The 16,856-nt window shown below is 49.4% G+C and overlaps 1 protein-coding gene across 12 annotated transcripts in view; it reads left to right on the top strand.

The window, feature by feature from the left end:
- BLM (BLM RecQ like helicase) overlaps positions 1–8,473 on the top strand; it is a 121,208-nt gene extending 112,735 nt beyond the window's left edge. For 11 of the 12 annotated variants that reach the window (XM_077124266.1, XM_077124262.1, XM_077124263.1 and 8 more), the window contains 3 exons: positions 2,826–2,948; positions 4,845–5,046; positions 8,165–8,473. In XM_077124266.1, coding sequence (XP_076980381.1) covers positions 2,826–2,948; positions 4,845–5,046; positions 8,165–8,342 — 503 coding nt within the window. In that variant the 3' untranslated portion in view covers positions 8,343–8,473. The other variant, XM_077124272.1, reaches the window with a different exon arrangement.
- The last annotated feature ends 8,383 nt before the right edge of the window (positions 8,474–16,856 follow it).

Below are 16,856 nucleotides of genomic sequence, written 5' to 3'. Positions count from 1 at the left end.
ACGTTAGGATATGGATCATTGTAGTCTCCAAAATCAGCATATTTTGTTACCTAATGATTTTGTGCTGTGTCCAGTTTTACCATGTTGAGCTGTGTATGTATACATGTCTGCAGTAAAAAACTAAGTTCCTTATGAAAAGGAATTGTGTTTTACGTTTCTTTCAATCTGGTTCTAGCATACTACTATGTCTTTAGTTAATAAATGCTTGCTGATACAAGTTATTTCCATGGCTTCAGATGGCTTAATCTAAAATTTCAGTAGTACAATCCCTGCAAAAGTGAGTATTCACGTAATTAACAGCCGGCTGGTGTAGGTTGCCTGCCATGTTCTCCCTTCACGGGTGCTCGTGGTCATCGCGCCTCTCTCGGTCCCCGCTCATGCGCTCGGCCACCACAGTACTTCATCGGCTCTAAAATGCCATCTATTTTAAGGCATTGTTATTTTAAGGACTACTAAGAAAGAAAAAAAATTCGAATTAAACTCTGACAGTGCTTTTATTGAAATAATTTTTTACTTATTTAGAGATTTTTATCATATCTAACCATGTACATATATAGACTATATAAATTAATTTAGGAACTTGTAAAAATTCACATTGAGGTCTGACTCTAGTGAATCATTTTTGACTCAGTTGTCCATGTCTTTTTCCCCCTCATGTCGTCGACAGTGGTGGTGAGACAGCATTTTTTAATAGTCCTCCACTATTTTCCCCAGGATTTTCATCAAAACTGCTCTCACTACTCTGAAAGGTTTTTTTTTGTTTTTTTTTTTTTTGCAGTTGATACTTTCTGTTTTATATTGTTCTATTCCTAAAAAGTCAGTCAAGCCTTACTGTTTAATATTTAGAATTCAAGTAACTCTGATAACTGTATTTACAGATTTTTTTCCCTCTTTGCTTTAATTTAATTTTTTTTATTTTTATTTTTTTATTAATTAAAAAAAATTAACAAACAAAACATTAAGATATCATTCCATTCTACATATACAATCAGTAATTCTTAATATCATCACATAGTTGCATATTCATCATTTCTAGAACATTTGCATCGATTTAGAAAAAAATAAAAAAGACAACAGAAAAAGAAATAAAACGATAACAGAAAAAAGAAAGATTATACATGCCATACCCCTTACCCCTCGCTTTCATTTACCACTAGCACTTCAAACTAAATTTATTTTTAACTTTTGTTCCCCCTATTATTTATTTATTTATTTATTTATTTATTTATTTAAAAAAATTAACACAACATTTAGAAATCATTCCATTCTACATATGCAATCAGTATCTGAAAGTTTTTATGGTGGCACTTTCCAGATGATACCGAAAGGTGTCGAAGGAAAGTTGCACTTCTCTCAGAAACAAAAAATTAACACTGCTTCATCTACTTTGGCCATCTTCTTATTTTTTTTAATTATGTCAGGTACTTTGTTGCTTGCAAAAAGAACTAGAATTTTGAACATTTCCTCAGAGACATATATTTGCTTTATTAATGCCAAATGTATTCCCTCTTACTCTGTTTCTGTGCTTTTCTGCACTCACAATCACATTTCCGCTTCAGTGCGAGTCACAGTATGGTCCTTTTGAAGACATCTCACGTGGCAGACGCTGCACGTGAGGGCAGCAGGGCAGCGGTGCTGGCACGGACAGCGTGCGTGGCCGTGACTAGGTTCTCACGTGCTCGGGCAGTCATGGCCCCTCACGGCTGCCCCTGGGCCTGCAGCAGCTGCATAATCCAGCTCAGTCTCAAAAATGTGAAAACTAGGAGTCCTAGAATAGATAGTATTTTATTCCTAGGGTGTTAGTGTAGATTCTAACTGGTTTCCTTTCCTCCAGATGTGAATATGATATACATTTTAACTTTCAAGAACTATTAAAATTATAACAGTTCTCTAGTCAAGGATAAAGTACAAATTCTATCAAGGATCTACATTTCTACTTGTGTCTCCAACTTTTTCTTCTTCAACCCCCCTCATCAACCTTCCATTCTGTCTGATGACAGCCCTTTCCCCTAACACAGATTTGAAATCTACCCATTTGCTCAAGTCAGATACATAGAAATTATTACTCCCTTGCTTTCCATAGAAAGCAAATCCTATAGACCCAGCCTCCAACATTTACCAGGATCTGCCTCCTGTCTGTCTCCACTACAGCGTTCGAGTGCAGTCCGTCCTTGCCTACTCCTCGGTAGCTTCTCCCAGGCTCCCAGTGTTCACTCTTTCCCCTCACGATTCACCTTCCTTTCAGCAGCCAGAGTGATGTTTAAAAATGCCGGTTTGTCTGGCTGCAAGACTGATGTACCGTCCGTATGCAGACAGCTCCTGGCGGAACAGCACGGGGAAAGGCTGGAAGAAGAACAGGCTTGGTTTGGGGAGAGGCACGAATTTGGTTACGGCCTTATGGAGTAAGACACACAAATCTAGGTGCGGGAGAAGGCCGAGCTGGAAATAGAACGGGGGTGTTCTCTGCAAACACATGGTCTTGAACCGGCACAGCCTTTGTAGTGGAAACGGGGCAGCGGAAAGGTCTGGTCAAACTCTTGAGGCACAGTGGACAGGTCCCACCCATCGGGTTTTTTCTCCCATGCCCTTGGCTGTTTCCTGCCTTCTGCCCTGGCTTCTGTGGAGCTGGATGGCGGGCTCCTGCCCTCTGCCCGTCTGCTGCCTCAAATGATGTGAACTTTACCTTTCATTAAATTGGTCCATGTGTCCAGTGCTCTGCAGTTACTTGGCAGTTTACAAACATGTGCTAATGGGTGCATGAGCTTGAACTTCATGGGTTTTCCATGAATATTAATTTAAATTCCTAATTATATGCCCAAATACAGAATCTTTATCTTCCGATCCTGAGGTTTTGCTTCAAATTGATGGTGTTACTGAAGACAAACTGGAAAAATATGGTGCAGAAGTGATCCCAATATTGCAGAAATACTCGGAGTGGACATTGCCAGGTTCGGTATACAGCCAAATGTGTTTTTTCTAAAAGCTTGTTTTAATGTTAAGTGATGCATCTCACTGGATTAGGAGTGTGTGGTTTCTGGGTTGTGTTAATACTCCCTACACTTTGTCACTCTGAAGCTCATGTACTTGGGGCAGCCCACAGGAGTGGGTCAGACATCTTCGCAAGGGCACTGACTTTTAGGTCCCCTGGAGTGCCATTTACCTAACCTGCTAGTAGAACCGAAGGCAAGTGGGGCCCCAGGGCCCAGGAACTGCCAGTTTTAAGGCAAGAGCCTGAGGAATCAGGAGCCGCCCTGGGTACTGATCTTAGACCTGCCACCAGCTCACTCTTCATGACCCTTGGCAGGTCACAAATAACCTCTTTGTGCTCCATTTCCTTATCTGAAGAAGGAAAATGTTATCTGAAAAGCATGTCTAAAGGTAAAATTAAAAGAGTAGAGTTAAATGTTTTGAAAAAATGAACATGCAATTGGAATGCTCAATAGTGTTATTCTTAGTCTTTGAAAGAATCTGCCCCATGAGTGCATCATTAGCAGCCGTTCCCAAAGGTGGCATTATGCCCTGTCATGTGGCATCTCTATTTACAAGCCTCACTATTGAGCTATAGAAAGCACTGACCACGGAAAAATTGATAACAAAGAAGTATTTTGTTGTAGAAGATATTAAGCGTCCAGAAGTTTATGCCTTCCTCTAAAACAATAAGAAACAACAGAAAATTCAATTTAAATGTTTATCCTTTTCTTGAAACAGACAAGGACAGGGCTAATGGAAATGGTAAGCAGGGTGAGAAATGTGGGCATGTATTTCAAGTTTTGTTTCTCCATAATCATTTTTTATCCTTACTGAAAATTAAGGTTTCATCAGTTCTTCTGTATGGGAATAATCCCATTAAAAGCCTTGATTGAAAAGGGAACAATCTTTTGGTGGTGACTCATTCAGAAGGGGGTTTTGCAGATAAAAGACAAGGATGCTTTGTAGAAATAGGCCAACAGGGTGATAATTTATTGAGAACACCATGCCAAGCATTTTGACGGGGTTTCGTCATTTAATCCCAAAACACCCATTTTACAGGTGGCGGCAGTGAGACATTTTCATTTTTCCAAAGTCAGACAGCTAAGATTACAGAGTTCTGTACTCAGTGCTTCACAGCTTCCCCAGTGAACGAGTGGTGACCAGATAAGGAGTCTACATGGTTAGAGGGACCCAATGACCGCCATACCATTCCTGCCAGGCAGTAAGGGGGCTGCACAACAACCAGGCCCCCAGGAAATGTCTGCAGAAATGGAGACAGGATCCGTTTGTGACTAGGGGAGATTTCATGCTTTTTGCATGTCTTGGGATGCAAAAACCTATGGAAAAGACCGTCTTCTTTGCAAACACGTGCTTTCATACACACTTTTGCATAATATATGAAAGTTCAGAACTATTATGGCAAGAAGTGATGTTTGTCTATAAAGAGTAAAATATCATCTAGAATTTTCTGATGCTTATTTACTAAGTAACTATTATGCGAGGATAAGGTATAATACTTTATATTTTTCAAAGGATTTAACAGTGTTAATTGCCCAATCAATGACAAGGTTGTAGGCCATACACAGGAGTGTAGGATATAAACCTGATGATGTCTCTTAACTTCAAGAGTATCACAAATTTTTTTAAATGTATTCTGATTCCCTTTTATTAAAATAAATTGCCATTGAGCTTTAGAACTCTGTGAAATGTTCTGCTCTTGCTGAATTATTGAATCCATATCACAGGAAGACACCAGGAAAACAGCGAGGTTTCAGGTGAACCAGAAGCCTCTGCTGTTTGTCTCCATAGAGACTATAGAAGCACTTGAAACCAGCCCAGTACTGTCTGTAAAGTCTGCCTGTGTCCGTTTGTAGCTGAGGATGACTCTCCACCACTAAGCCTGCCCAGCAGCAGAGGCTCTGGAAGAAAAGCCACTGAGGAGCTGGAAGAGGAAACACCTACATCTTCTCACTATTTCGCAAATAAAGCCAAAAATGAAAGAAAAAGGAAAAGGATGTCAACTTCGCAAAGGTCTAAGAGGAGAAAAACTGGTTACAGTGGTTCTAGTGCAAAGGGGTATGTTCTGTGAAGTTTTTTGCATTGTAGGGTATAACAGAGAAGAGTACAAAATTATAAGTGTTCTGATTTGCTTTGAAGCATTTATTAAAATAAGCCGTAAAATATTGCCTCTCCAGTCAGTAGAGTGATGATTAAGGTTTGATCTAAAACTTAACATTTGTTTCAGATTTTTTTTTAAGTGTCTACTTCTTACTAAGTTGATGATGACTGAAGTTTTCTAATTTGCAAAAACTCCAGTTTTAACTTAGAAGTTGTTTTTTTTTGATAATTGCCCTTCTTAAGAGACTTTTCCACCTAAAATACTAAACCATAAGCCATCTGAGTAAATAACAGAAGGTTTTGTTTTCTGGTTGCTTTTATGATTCTGTCAGTATTTGCTACATGGCTTTTATTGTAACAAAATTCTGTGAGCCTCCCCTTGAGGCTTGTCGACGCTCCCTGCCATTCATTAACTCCTGGGAGAATTCACCTCCCAGCCTTGGCGGGAGTACGGGAGAGGAGGCTGCCACAGGAAAACCTCAAGGTCAGTGCAGCCGGACATCTTTAGGGGCTGCAGGAGGGGCCTACAGCTTCCCTTTCCCTCTGCCGGGACATATGTACTTTGGGAAGCTCCATCACGCCCAAAGATCAAAGATGGCATTGTCAGGTGCCGTGTGGCGGTTTTCCCGGGTGTCTTGTATCTTCACACTGTGCTGCTTCCTGCGGCCCCTTTCCCTGTCTTTGCCCTTGCCTTCTGGGTGAGGCCTGGCGGGCCAGGACCTGCCCGCAGAGCTGGAGAATGTGGGCCCCACAGCTGCGCATTGAAACACAATTGCTTACAGAAGGTGGAAGACAAGTCCTCAGCAAGCTTTGCAAGCTGTTGTGTTTTCTTCTGCAGTTTTTCTACCGCTTTTCCTTCTGGGTAATAAAAAACAAAAATTGGGTGGGGGAAGAGAAAGGAAGGCAAATGTTAACCAAATTGTCATTTTCTTGTTAAACCCATAAACAGGTATCTTGTATGTGCTAATCCTTCTGCCAGGAACAGGAATTAAGAGGCATTAGTAAATGTTAGTTTAATTTTGTGGTTTTTAGTACGCAAGTGACCAGCAGATGTTCTTCAGTAGGGACATTTTCTTTTCTTTTTTTTCATTTATTCCTCCACTTTGGGAAATACTCATTTCCTCAGTAGCTCACACAGGACAGAAGGAAACTTCAGATGGCATCTGGTCCCACCCCCTCAGGTTTATGATGAGGAAGCTGAGGCCTTGCCTGGGGAGGGCTTGTCTCGGGCTCTCCCGAGCCTGGTTGGGGACAGGCAGAGATAGGATTGGGCAAGGGGTGACCCATGCAGGCCGGCTCAGAGCGCTTTCATCCCTGGGCACTGTCTGTGGGTATTCCTTGAAGGGTAGCAGGATCTTCCATCTCATTTTCACTTAATTGTTAGAACAAAGCAAACCACACTTTGGGGTTCGTTGCTGTTGGCTCCCATATTTAGTTTTAACAACTTGCGTTTATTATAAGAGTGAAGCAGTTTGCCCTGTCATCCAGAACTAAACCTAATAAGCAGTAAAACTCACACTGTCCAAAAGCTTTACATTACTGATTTTGATGGTTATTTTAAGTTTTGTTAATTTTTTTTACCCTTCTTGTTACCTCTTTAAAAAGGAAAACTAGAAACCAACTATCTTTGTGTCTTGTGTTCCCCTCTCCTTATTTCCACTGAGCACCCTGAAAGAGCATTTCCCAGTTTCCAGTCTGCTTACCTGGTTGAGAGTCCCTGGGCAGTGGACAAATAAGCGTGGCTCTCTGCCAGAGACCTTAACTCTGTGTCTAGCCCTTGGAGTTTTCCCTCTTCAGAGTCATGCACAATGAACCAGTGTGCTCAGGGCTCACTGAGTGTGAGTGGAATGGATGTCCTGGGTGAAATGGAGGCTGTTGTTGGCAGATTGATTCTGTAAAGCAACATAAACAGCAGGTTTTCACTCGGGGCTTAATTTCTCCTCAGGAAATCAGCATAGGGGAACGTAAGGCTGCTTCTCTGCTGATTTAGAATGGGTAGCACATTTTACTGTGTTCTGCAGTAAAATTGCCCTGAAGCAAGAGTTTAAAAACATTCAAATGCCACTCTTTAACAACCCCACCCGACTGTCATCACCCACAGGTCTGTGGCCCTGACTCTGGCCCTGACTCAGAGCTGGGGGGCCACGTACATGTCCTGGTGCTATGGAATTGATGTTGGGCATGAATTCAGCCCAGTTACACAGCAGCAAGAAGTACTGGCCTAGGGAAAGGTTTCTGTAGGTAACGTCGCTGTCATCCTATAAACATGCTGGCCCTGTGAGGCTTTTTTAAATTCTGTTTGGAAAGAAGTTGTTATCTTCAGGTCAGCAAAGGAAGGGAGGTGCTGGGAGAACTTGGTGATGGGCCCTGGCAGGCGTTTCTTCCCTCGCTTTAAAAGGCAGAGTGGGAGGTAGGTACTGGCAGAGAGCTTGGAGTGTAGGCCAGCAAAGGAGCCAACTGCCAGCGACGTGGCACTGACAGAGACGTGCCAGACCTCAGTGGATGGATGGGGCCGGCCAGCCACATCTGCAGCCCTTCCCACAGCTCGGCCCTGCTCCACCCCCCAGTAGGGCCAGCAGCTGGCCCAAGCCTGAGACCCCAGCCCCGCTTCATTTCTACTACCCCCAATGCTACCTTCCTCCTCACTGTGCAAGTACAGTAATTCCATGACGCCTGTTTTCCAGGGATTTGGGGCCTTACAACAAGTTGTTTTCACTTCCTTTATTTGGTGGGATAAATCAGGGTATGTGGATCTCAGTTCTGTTGTCCAGGGGAGAGATCTGATGATAGGCTGCAAAAGGTGTGGGAGGACAGAGGGCACGAGGTGAGGGCCACAAGGGACAGAATTGAGAAACAACCCCTGGCATTTTGGAAAGAAATTTGTGTGAAGGGCAGCCATCCTTCATTCCGTGAATAATAAAGGGAACCTTCCTCGCCCAAGAGGGTGGCAGCAGGAAGTGCACAGACCTCAAGGGCCAGGGAACATCAGGGACCTGAGTTCCATGAAAGGAGCGTGCTCACTTTTGTTTCTATTTAGCATCTTAATTTTAATTTTCTTTTCTTTGTCACGTTTTAGGAGGTCCACCACATGCAGAAAGTTCTCTTCTAAAACTAAGTCTCCCAGCACGTGTGGGTCCGGTCCAGCCCTGCATGGTTCCTGTGTGACTTCGGGAGCCAGCAGGCAACTGGGTCTTATGGCTCCACCAAAGCCTAAAAATAGACCATTTCTTAAGCCTTCGTACGCATTTTTATAACAACCAGATCACAACGTACAGAGATCTTATTTCTTGTTTGTCAGCATCTGACCATCTGTGAATATAAAACTGTTAGTCTTATTATACCATTTGTAATTTTTTTACCCAGTAAATATTAATATTTAAATAAATGCTTGGGGTGATAGTTCTTATTTTTAAAATAAGCATTTTTCTTTTGAATAAGCATGATTTGCTGCCACTGCAAGTGCTGAGGCTGTTGTTTCTCAGAACGTCTGAAACAGCAGCTGATTCATCTCAGTGAGAGAAATTCTCAGCACAATATGAAACTCAGAAGGAAAAGAAAGACTTTACACATGTGACTGTGGAACTGTAAATCTCTGCATGATGGGTTAAGACAAATGACAGAGAAAATGGAAGAAAATGTATAGAAAGGATTACTATCCATAACATATAAAGAGTACCAATAAATCACTAAGAGAACAGCCCAATAGAAAAATGGACCCCAAAAATATGAATAGGCTATTCTCAGAAGAAATACAAATGCTCTGCAAATATGTGAAGGGTGCTCAACCTCCCTTATTAAAAATATAAATTAAAATGATGAGGTATCATTTTTTGTTTTACCAGTTTGTTAACACTGATCACAAGGATGTTCAAATTCATATTTTATTGGTGAAATATATTAAATGTTGATATAGTCCTTTCAGAGTAAGGAGGCCTTATTTTTCAAGACCATCCATTAATAGGCTGGTTGGGCAAAAAGACTGAAGGTGGGCATTTGGCACCTCTTGCCAGAGCCCCGTAGCCTTATTTTTGGAGCCATCCCATTCCTTACCTCTACGTGACCTTGAGGGTCACTCTGGTGTCCTGCTTCTGTCCTTGGCTTCAGTCAGGAGGGTAGAGTGGGAGGCCCCCACCCAGGCCAACGGTACTAAGGCAGGGGTCGGCTGGAAGCCTTGTGACCTCTGCCCAGGGGCTCGATGCAGAGGTGGACTGTACCCATCCTGAGAAGCCACCTCGTCACCACACACCTACTTCTGCCGCCTGAAGCATCTGATTCTGGTCTGGCCAGAGGAGTCCGAGTCCACTGCAGGGTGAGTGCTAGCACATCAGTGTGCCTTCCAGAGCCAGCGTTTCCAGGAATGGTTTGGGGAGATGGTGCATTTTCAGGGAGACCGTCTCTGGCAAGCCCTGATTCGATTGGTCAGGGAATCTCCTCTGCGGTGGAAGTAGGGGAGTGGGGACAGAGAACAAAGTGGCCAGTAGTTGAGGCTCCTGGGGGTAATGCTGCCAGCGTGAGGTCGCCGTGGAGAGCAGCCGGTCCTCAGACCATCCCACCCTCATCTCCCACCCGCAGCTGTTCTGACCTTCGGGGTTGCAGGACAGACTCAGCAGTGCTGATGGCTCCCGTCACTTCCCCAGCTCTGACTCCATTCACTCATTTGCTTACAGAGCCTTCTGCACAAGGCACAAGGTGGAGACTATCCTGCAAGCACAAGAGCCCATGCCTCAAGGGACACCCAGGGCACTGGGAGAAGAGAGAAAGGCAGTGTGCGATGAGGGCCCCAGGAGCTGAGGGCAGAGGCCGTGAGCAGGGCGGCATTACCCACAGCCCTGAGAAGGACAGGGAAGGGGAGGTTTGACTTGCCCAAGACCGAATGGCCACAAGTAGCAGAACCAGCTCCCACCCCCGATCCTGAAACAAAGTCTATGTTGCAACACGCTCTACCAGTCACTCGGGCCCTGGCAGCCAGCATAGAAAGCACAAGCTTCCTCTTTTCTCCAGCTCAGTCCCCAGCCTGCCCAGGCACCCCAGGGAAAACAGCTTATCCTCAGAAAGGCAAAGCGCCCAGGCACCCAGAACTAAGCCCAGCGCCTCCAGCAGCCAGACGGCGACAGCAGAGCCGCACCAACTGGGCCTGATGGGGGCTGCCCCACCGGGCGCCCGGCCTAGGACCCCTCCCTCCTCTGCGTGCAGGCAGGCCTGAGGGAGGAGGCAGGGCTCGGGGCTCTCACTCTGCCACCCTTGCCGTCGCCCCTTTGGAGGTCACAGGGAAGTTTGGAATCAGACTCTCAGCTGCATATGCCCCCTCCCTAGGTCCTCTCCCAACACGAGAACTCTAGAGAGCTGGCAGGTCCTTGCACACCTCCTGGGACAGGGAACCCACTACCTCACAGGGGAAGGGGATCCCCATCGAGAGCACAGGCTGCCAAGCATTGTTCCAGGATCTTTCGCTTAAATTTAATTCACTCCTCTAATCCCTCCAACAGCGCTGGGAGGCGGACACATGATACCTGCCTTTTTGTGATGAAACTAGTATTCAGAGAGGTTCCGTAACTTGCCCAAAACCACACACCTACGAAGTGGTAATGCGTAGGATAACACAGGTCTTAGTTTGCCCTGAAGAGTTCCAGTTTATGTCTGTGGTTCTGGTGTAATAACAGCTCCCTTTCACTCCCAAAAGTACCCCGATTTTGACAGTCAGTTGTGTGGAGTCCAGGTCTGGGCTCAGGAACCCGAACAATCCATCCCCACACCTCAGCCCCGTGTTGCCACCCAAAGCCTCAAGGGCCACTGCTTTGTCTGCCTGTAACGTCAGGCCCCTGCTGCGGGCTCCAGGGACACAGGCTGCGGCAATATCAGCCAGCACAGCCGAGCTGTGGTTTTTCTCCAGAAAAGGAAGATAAGCTGTGCTCCAGGAGCCCTTCTTTTCTTTAAAAACTTGTTTCTTCCTCCCCTTCTATAGCCCAGAGCTGCCCTATCCTTGGGAGGCTCCAGAGTCCCAGGCCTGGCTCTCCTGCCCTGAGCAGCTGCGTGGCTGAGGGGGCTGGCAGCAGCCAGGGCCTCACCCAGCCCTGGGTCCCCACCCTCACAGAGGCCTCTGGGCAGTGGGTCCACTGTAGAGAGCCAGTATGGGGTCCCCCAGGGGCTCCTGCAGCCACTTCCCCTCGCAGCCACCACAGCCCCTGTCTGGCTTCACAGACAGTCCCAAGGGGCAGCTGCTGGTGCCTGCTCGGTGGGCCTGGGGCTGCACAGCCTGCTCAGTGCTCCAGCCCGGTGGGTCCAGGCCTGCTCCAGGTGCTCCCAGGCCAGGGCTCGATGTCCGCAGCTCAGCAGCAGTACCAGCGCTGCTGGAGATGCACTCCTGCCTTCCGAAAAGCTCTCACCCTCCTGCTCTCCACATCCTCTTCCCAGCAGACCCAGGGGCCCTGTGGGCGGGAGGGGAAGGAGGGAGGGAGGGAGAACCCGTGGTGGCCGGGTGGGCTGGGGGCAGAGGTCAGGACAGAGGTTGGAGTGCTGCAGCTGGCCAGGCTGGTGTGAAGGACCCCAAAGGGGGCTCGTGGAAGGTGTCAGGAGGGCCCTCGATGGCCGGTGCTCAGCCCACACAGGGTGTGGTGTCCACCCCAGGCCTCTGTCCCCATGGGCCCCACACAGGCGACCCCAGTCCTCCCCCTGCCAGGAGCTGTGAGGCCCCGAAGGCCAGGCCCTGGCGCCAGTTGGGGGGCGGGGCAGGATTCCCAGCTGGGCCCTCCCTTCCCCCAGGCAGGACCCTGCCCTCGGGAAGGGTATCTGTTCACAGGCTAAAGCCAGCCCAGAAGGACAGCCATTAGAGAACTCAGCGACGAACTGAGTTAGCCTCAGAGGCCAGATGGGAGAGCCCCTGAGGTGGGTCTCGGGAAGGGGACCGGGCACCAGCAGGCCGGAGAGGCAGAGAAGCCAGACCACGTGAGGTCCTGGGGAACGGGGAGAGAGATGCGAGCAGATACGAAGGCTAGAAGAATCACTCCAACACCCGGGCCAGAGGGGTGGGAGCGGAGGGGACCACCAGGAAGGCGGCTCTCACTGGTCTAGGGAGGTCACAGCAGCTTGGGTCAGGTGACAGGTCACAGACGTGGACAGAGGCCCATGGCCAAGGCGGGAAGGGGCACAGGGAGAGGGAACCATAGGTGTGCTTCAGGAGCCCCCAAAAGAAAGACACTGTCCTAGTGAAATTAACAGTGCCCCTCCCAGGCTGGAGAACAGGGTGCAGGAACCCTGTATTGCTTAAAGGGTGGATTTGGGGCCCCTAGTCTGGGCTCCATTTCTGCCCCCTGGGTTTGAGCTCTCCTAGAACAGATGGATGGGTGAGTGGGTGGATGGATGGATGGATGGGTGGGTGGGTGGGTGGATGGTGGGTGGATGGGTGGGTGGGTGAGTGGGTGGGTGGGTGAGTGGATGGACGGGTGGGTGGGTGGGTGGGTGTGGGTGAGTGGATGGGTGAGTGGATGGACGGGTGGGTGGATGGATGAGGAAGGTCTCTGTGAAGGCAGCTGCCTGGACTATCCTCACGGACATACAATAGGAGGGGGGAGCAGGGCCTCAGGCCTGCTGGATCTGAATCTTGCAGCCCTCCTGGTGGTGCTAGGCCTGGGGAGGGCTGAGCAAGGACGGCACCAAAGGCTTCCCCTTCTCGCATCTCTGCTGACTCCACCAAGACGTGCAACCAAAGTTGCCTCCAGTTGGCCTCAGAATTAACTTAGATTTTCTTTTTTTGTGCATTGATGTTTTTAATCCGTGTCTTACTTGTTCCCAAATATTTGACCAATGCCCCCCATGAACTACCTTGGAGAAGCATCCTTTATCATGCATATAAATCCCTAAATTATAGGTACTATGTTTGTGGGTCTGCAGATTTCCAGGCGAAGGTCCACATCCTTCATCAGATTGTCAAAGGGGTCAGTGTTCCTAGGCCGTTAAGAAGAGAACCTGACTCCGAGAAAACTGAAAAAGGCGTCCACAGCACAGCCCCTCCTCGGCCAGCCCTGCACCTCCTTCCATGCCAGCCAGGCCCTCTCCAAAATGAGGAAGTAAAGCCACAACATAAAACGGTGAGAGCAGATTAGGAAGTGAAACCCCAGGCAGAAACGTTTTAGCACCCGTAGGTGAAAGAACGACTCCCTGCGACCCTGCTGGGGACATGCCGGAGGCAGCGGGAAGGGTGGGCACCGGGCCTTGGCGGGGTGGGCAGGGGCGGGCGGCGGGAGGGGTCTGGCGGGATGGAAGGCGGCGGGAGGGTGTGGGGCCGGGGCCTGGGGCAGCGACAGAACTGGCGAAGGCGCTGCCAGCCGAGCAGGCGCGAGTCCGGGCCGGGGGCAGGTGGCCCGCGCTGGGGCCTCCCCTCCCGGCCTGCCCGGGCCCTGGGGGCTGTGCTGGGGGCAGCCTCTCCTGCCCCGGGTCCGGGGCCTCAGGGTCCCGCGGGTGAAGCGCACGTGCCTAACGCCCTTCCCGGACGCGAGCCCTGCTGCGGCCACCTACATGACGACGCGGCCCAGGGCAGACGTCCCGGACAGCCGGGACCCCAGGGGCGGCCCCCGGGATGCGCTATGCCGAGGGACCACCAGGACCTGGACCGAGGGCAGGCGGGAGAGGAGGAGGAGGAGGAGGTGGGGGCTGGGGCGGGGAAGGTCCGGAGAAGTGAGCCCTCCCGGGGGGCCCTGTCCTCGTCCCGCAAGGGAGAAACCCCTCTGAGCCCAGTGGCCCTGTCCTGAGATGCCTGTGCTCCCGGGGCCTTGCTGACTGCACCCACGGGCCTGGAGGGTCCTGGGTGCTCCCACAGTGGGGGCCGGGCTGCCCGAGGTCACCGAGGGGCGCGAGCAGGGCACGGGCCCCGAGCAGCCAGCCCAGGCCTTCTATCCAGGCTGGAGCATTGCCCCCACGTCAGCATCCCATGACAAAGGTTTGCAGGGGACAGGGCTGTAGTTATTTCCTCTCAGCAAGGCCCGGAAATGGCAAGGTGGCTCCTCCAGCCGGGAACAAAGACCTTCCTGCCCTGGAAAGCACCAGGTCTGGGGTTGGCGTCCCCAGTTTCCAAACCTGCCTGGTGCTGACTTGCTGTATGACCTCAGGCAAGTCACATCCCCTCTCTGGGCCTCAGAAGCTCCACCAATAAAAGGGAGGCAAATGATCAGATTGGCTCACCCACTCAGACATTCCAGGACTGTTTAGTGTTGAGTGCCGCGGGGACTGACATCATCAGATATGCATTCCCTGAATTTTACTAACATCCTGATGCTCCTGGCATGTGACTCAGTAGCTCTCAACTCCCGGCCTGTATACCTGCACACCTGCACACCTGCACACCTGGGAAGGAAGGCGCGCTCCCGCCCAGCCCCTGCATCTGAGTCCTCTGTAAGCAGCTGTCCAGGAGCAGAGTTCAGACTAGAGAAGGCAGAGGGAGGGGGTACCACAGACTCTCCCTACCCCAGCACCTGATGAAATGAGTAGCAGTGACAGGTGGTCGATGAAAACAGGGAGCCACTGGCACCAGGAAGAAGTGCTCTGGGCAGACCTCCGGTTCCTCTCCACCTGCACCTGGCTGCACTGGGCAGGGTGGGCCCCAACGCCCCAGCAGAGATGGGCTCAGCAGGGAAGCGCCCCCTATTCACACACACACCCCCGGGCTAGCCAAGAGCAGACCCCAAACAGCACAGCCCCCCAAACTGCCCTCGGAGGGGAAGACAGACGGGCCCCTGTACTAGACACAGAATGTGGGGAAACGTTGCACGTTCACCGTGCGCGAGATGAGAACCTACAGGGCAACCCCCCACACAGCTGCCAAGGAAGGGAAGGGGACGGGGGCAAGAAGACAGGAGCTGAGGATCAAAGGCAGTTTCCTAGTAATGAATTGCTCCAGGCTTTTAAAAAGTTAATGAGTTAACAGAAAAGTTCATGAAAGAGGCAGTATGTGAGTTGGATATAAAAAGAGCCCAAAATCGGGCCGCGGTGGCTCAGCGGGCAAAGTGCTTGCCTGCTATGCCGGAGGACCTCGGTTCGATTCCCGGCCCCAGCCCATGTAACAAAAACGGAGAAACAGAATACAATAAAACAAGAAAATGTTTCCCTTTCTTCCTTCCTTCCTTCCTTCTATCCTTCCTTCCTTCTCTCTGTCTTTAAAAAAAAAAAAAAAAAAAAAAAAAAAAAAGAGCCCAAAATAACAGCGGGAGGAGCACAGGGAGCTGGCAGGGCCACAGAAACGCGCGGCGGCCCAGAACGGCCCTGCTGCAGCTCAAAACCCAGCCCCGCCCTGGTGGGCACGCTGGGGCTGAGCCCACGCCTTACAGCATTTGTCGGGGTGTCCAAAGCTTGCTGCAGCGAGGACGCTGGAGCACCTTCCAGCGTCTAGGAATGGCAAATGACTCTTTACAGACGTGAAAGGAAGCCAGCCTGACGCCAGCTGATGGGACGGGAGTTTGTCAGTCTCAGAGGGACGGGCTTCGCACAGGGGGCTTCACCTTGTGTTGGGTCAGACGTCATGAACGGGGCCTGCTGGGCTCCCTGGGCCAACTGCCCTGGTGGGGATTCAAATATCAAAAGATCTCAAGAGGAAACTCAAAGAGGAAGTAGGGCATGGGTTTTGGGGCCTTTTGTATATAATTTTATCAAAATGGCATGCACACGTCCAAACGCAAATTAATAGCATGGAAGAGAAACCTGAAGTAAGCACAAGGAAGTGAGAGAAAAGGAGAAGTAAATTAAAACCACGGACAGAGGAGGGTCATTATGGAATCCAGACCTTCCAACACAGGGGGATCTGTCCCTGAAGGACAGTGTCGCAGCTGCCACGAAGGAATAGACCAGGTGCCGGGGGCCGAGTTCCCGCACGCTAAAGAGGACAGAAACCTCCTCAGCCTCAGGGAAGGAGAAGCACGTCCGCGACCGGCAGAGGGAAAGTCAGGCCAGCCGCACACTTTCCCAAGCAGTTCTCAGTGTCAGAAGACAAAGGAACTGCGTCTTCAAAGGTGCCTGAAAAGAGGAGACCCAAGAGTAATTACACCCAGCAAAGTTGTTCAATTCATAGGGAGCACAGAAAAAGTCGGGGAAAATAGCACCCCAGAGCCTTCAATTAACAATTAAAAGTTAAAATCTTTTTACACTTAACTATTAAGGGTGCTCGCTCACCTCTCAAAGACCCGTGCTCGATTCCCGGCCCATACACAAACACCCCCCCAAAAAACTCAGGAGCCAAATGTGTTTTAAATTTAGAATTGAGTCTATTTAAATACAGGACTAAAGCTAAATACTGGGAGGATAATTGCAAAAGAAGAAAAAAAAAATGAAACCATAACAGACTGTGTTATAAAACCTGACGAAGTAAAATACTAGCATCAGGTTGGGAGCTGGGGGGGAAGGGGGAGGGGAGGGGAGGGAAAGAGGGAAGAGGGGGAGGGAGGATGGATGGGGGAGGGAGGATGGATGGGGGAGGGAAGAAGATGGGATGAGGGAGGGAAGAAGGGAGGGTGGGAGAGGGGAGTGGGGCAGGGGAGGAGGGGTAGGGGAGAGGAGGAGGAAAGGTGGGGGAGGGGAAGAGGGGGCCCCTCCTTCATCCTAAGAAGTGAAGAACCTGCTGAAAGTGAAACATGGAAGAAAGAGTTCTTCAAGACTCCAAGCCCTTAATGAGTTTCATAATCTTTTTATCTTAACCTTGTAGAAACTAGTATGACCTATGTAAGATTCAGTGTATTTTCTGTTTGTTTTTGAAACTCAAATAAAATCAAATACATCAGTTTAAAGTA

Source organism: Tamandua tetradactyla, chromosome 12 (genome assembly GCF_023851605.1).
Source record: "Tamandua tetradactyla isolate mTamTet1 chromosome 12, mTamTet1.pri, whole genome shotgun sequence".
NCBI classification, from domain to species: Eukaryota; Metazoa; Chordata; class Mammalia; order Pilosa; family Myrmecophagidae; genus Tamandua; species Tamandua tetradactyla.
This window is presented reverse-complemented; position numbering and strand designations above follow the sequence as displayed.